A 1664-nucleotide genomic window follows, 5' to 3' on the forward strand; every position below is an offset into this window, starting at 1 on the left:
TCATTGCTTTGCGCAATACATTTTTATCCACGGGTGGTTCATGACCTCTGTCAATGGTAATCGTTTCGCCGGATCTTGTTCCATCAGCTAAAAGATGATGTTAGTGCCTGATGACTGGTGGCCAGGAAGGGTGCAGGAAGGACGAACCGAGTAGACAAAGTGCCGTGCCTCGGGACATATTGACAAAGGCAGCGGCTTCATATCTCCCGCGACGATCCTCTTCTTCGTCATGTGCGGCTGGTCGTCAAACGGCGCCTCGCCGGTCAGAAACTCGTACGTCAAGACGCCGAGGGTCCACTGGTCGACGGCGCGCGAGTACGAGACGTGGCGCTGGTTGAGCATCTCGGGCGGCAGGTAGTCGAGGGTGCCGCACAGCGTGCGGCGGCGGTTGCCGGGGGAGTGGACGCTGTAGCCAAAGTCGGCCAGCTTGAGCTCGCCGTGCAAGCCCACGAGGATGTTCTCGGGCTTGAGGTCGCGGTGCATGATGTTGCGGCTGTGGAGGTAGGCGAGCGACTGGCCGACCTGGGCGGCGTACCGGGCGGCGCGGCGCTGGGAGAAGCGGCCGGCCCTGCGCAGCGACTTGTAGAGCTCGCCGCCCGCGGCGAACTCCTGGATGATGAAGATGCGCCGCGAGTCGTGGAACCAGCCGTAGAAGCCAATGACGGCCGGGTGCCGCAGCTGGCTGTGCACCTCGATCTCGCGGCGGACGTGCGCCTCGGCGCCCTCGGCGGCCACCTCGTCCTTGTGCAGCACCTTGAGCGCGCAGACGTAGCCCGACGTGCGGTGCCGCGCGAGATACACCCGCCCAAACTTGCCCTTGCCGAGAGGCTTGCCAATCTCAAACATGCCCAGGTGCAGCTTGGGGCGGTGGCGGTGCTCTGTGGCGATGGTACTGGCGGCGGCGGCGGTGACGGCGACGGCGACAGGTGTCGCAGAGACCATTGAAGCTCTTGCGGCGGGCGTCTTGACAGCAAGAGCCTGGCTCGGTCTGATCGGGCGCTTCGAGCAGAGCTGTTTGCGGTTTGTCGAGTCCTCGAGCGGTCGCACCTTGACGAAGAGCGTCGCGGGTTTGGGCTGCATCACCATTGTCGCCATCTTGGCAGCCTGAGTGCAGATTTCTGTCCCTATTCCGTTGCCTTTCAATTGATGCCTTGCGGAACACGGCGTTGTTGGTCGTGTGTGGGCAGGCAAAGCTCGGTAAAGCTAGTTTGTTTGGTAGTGCCATGGTGTGGAGGTGAGGTGCACCGTTGGGTTGCCATGGTAACACGGCTCCGCCTGCGCTCTGAGTGCCGACGTATAAGTACAAAGCTCTTGACAACTACGAAGAGATTATTCAGATTGTCGTTCCCCGAGATATTTCTAGGGGACATTAATTGAACTTTTCTCAGGCTCGACAGCCATGATCAATTTTTCCACGGCAGATCTATGCTCAGATCGGGCACCGTGACCTGGTGGTGGGTGGCATATAGAGTGGGCCTGTATGGTTCGTAATGTAGCGACTTGATGTTGTGATGTAAATGCTGGTGTTAATTTGTGATCCATGTGCTGTCGGAATCTCTGTCCAACGTGTGCCGATATACTGCCTGATAGAGGTGCTCTGCTATGGTCAGGCGGTGAATCGAGTGTTTGAGCGGCTGTTGAGATGTCCTGGGACTGTGGTCGAT

At 59.3% G+C, this 1664-nt stretch overlaps 1 protein-coding gene across 1 annotated transcript; it reads right to left on the reverse strand.

Annotated features, from left to right (window-relative positions):
• V2A60_009757 (aurora family serine/threonine-protein kinase) lies at window positions 1-1095 on the reverse strand (the record flags this gene model as incomplete). The annotated part of the gene is made up of 2 exons (XM_083261021.1): window positions 1-87; window positions 148-1095. The coding sequence occupies 2 exons, from the start codon at window positions 1093-1095 to the stop codon at window positions 1-3; spliced, it is 1035 nt and encodes a 344-aa protein (XP_083117147.1).
• Between the last annotated feature and the right edge of the window lie 569 nt (window positions 1096-1664).

This window comes from Cordyceps javanica, chromosome 7 (assembly GCF_051103115.1).
Source record: "Cordyceps javanica chromosome 7, complete sequence".
Lineage (NCBI taxonomy): Eukaryota > Fungi > Ascomycota > Sordariomycetes > Hypocreales > Cordycipitaceae > Cordyceps > Cordyceps javanica.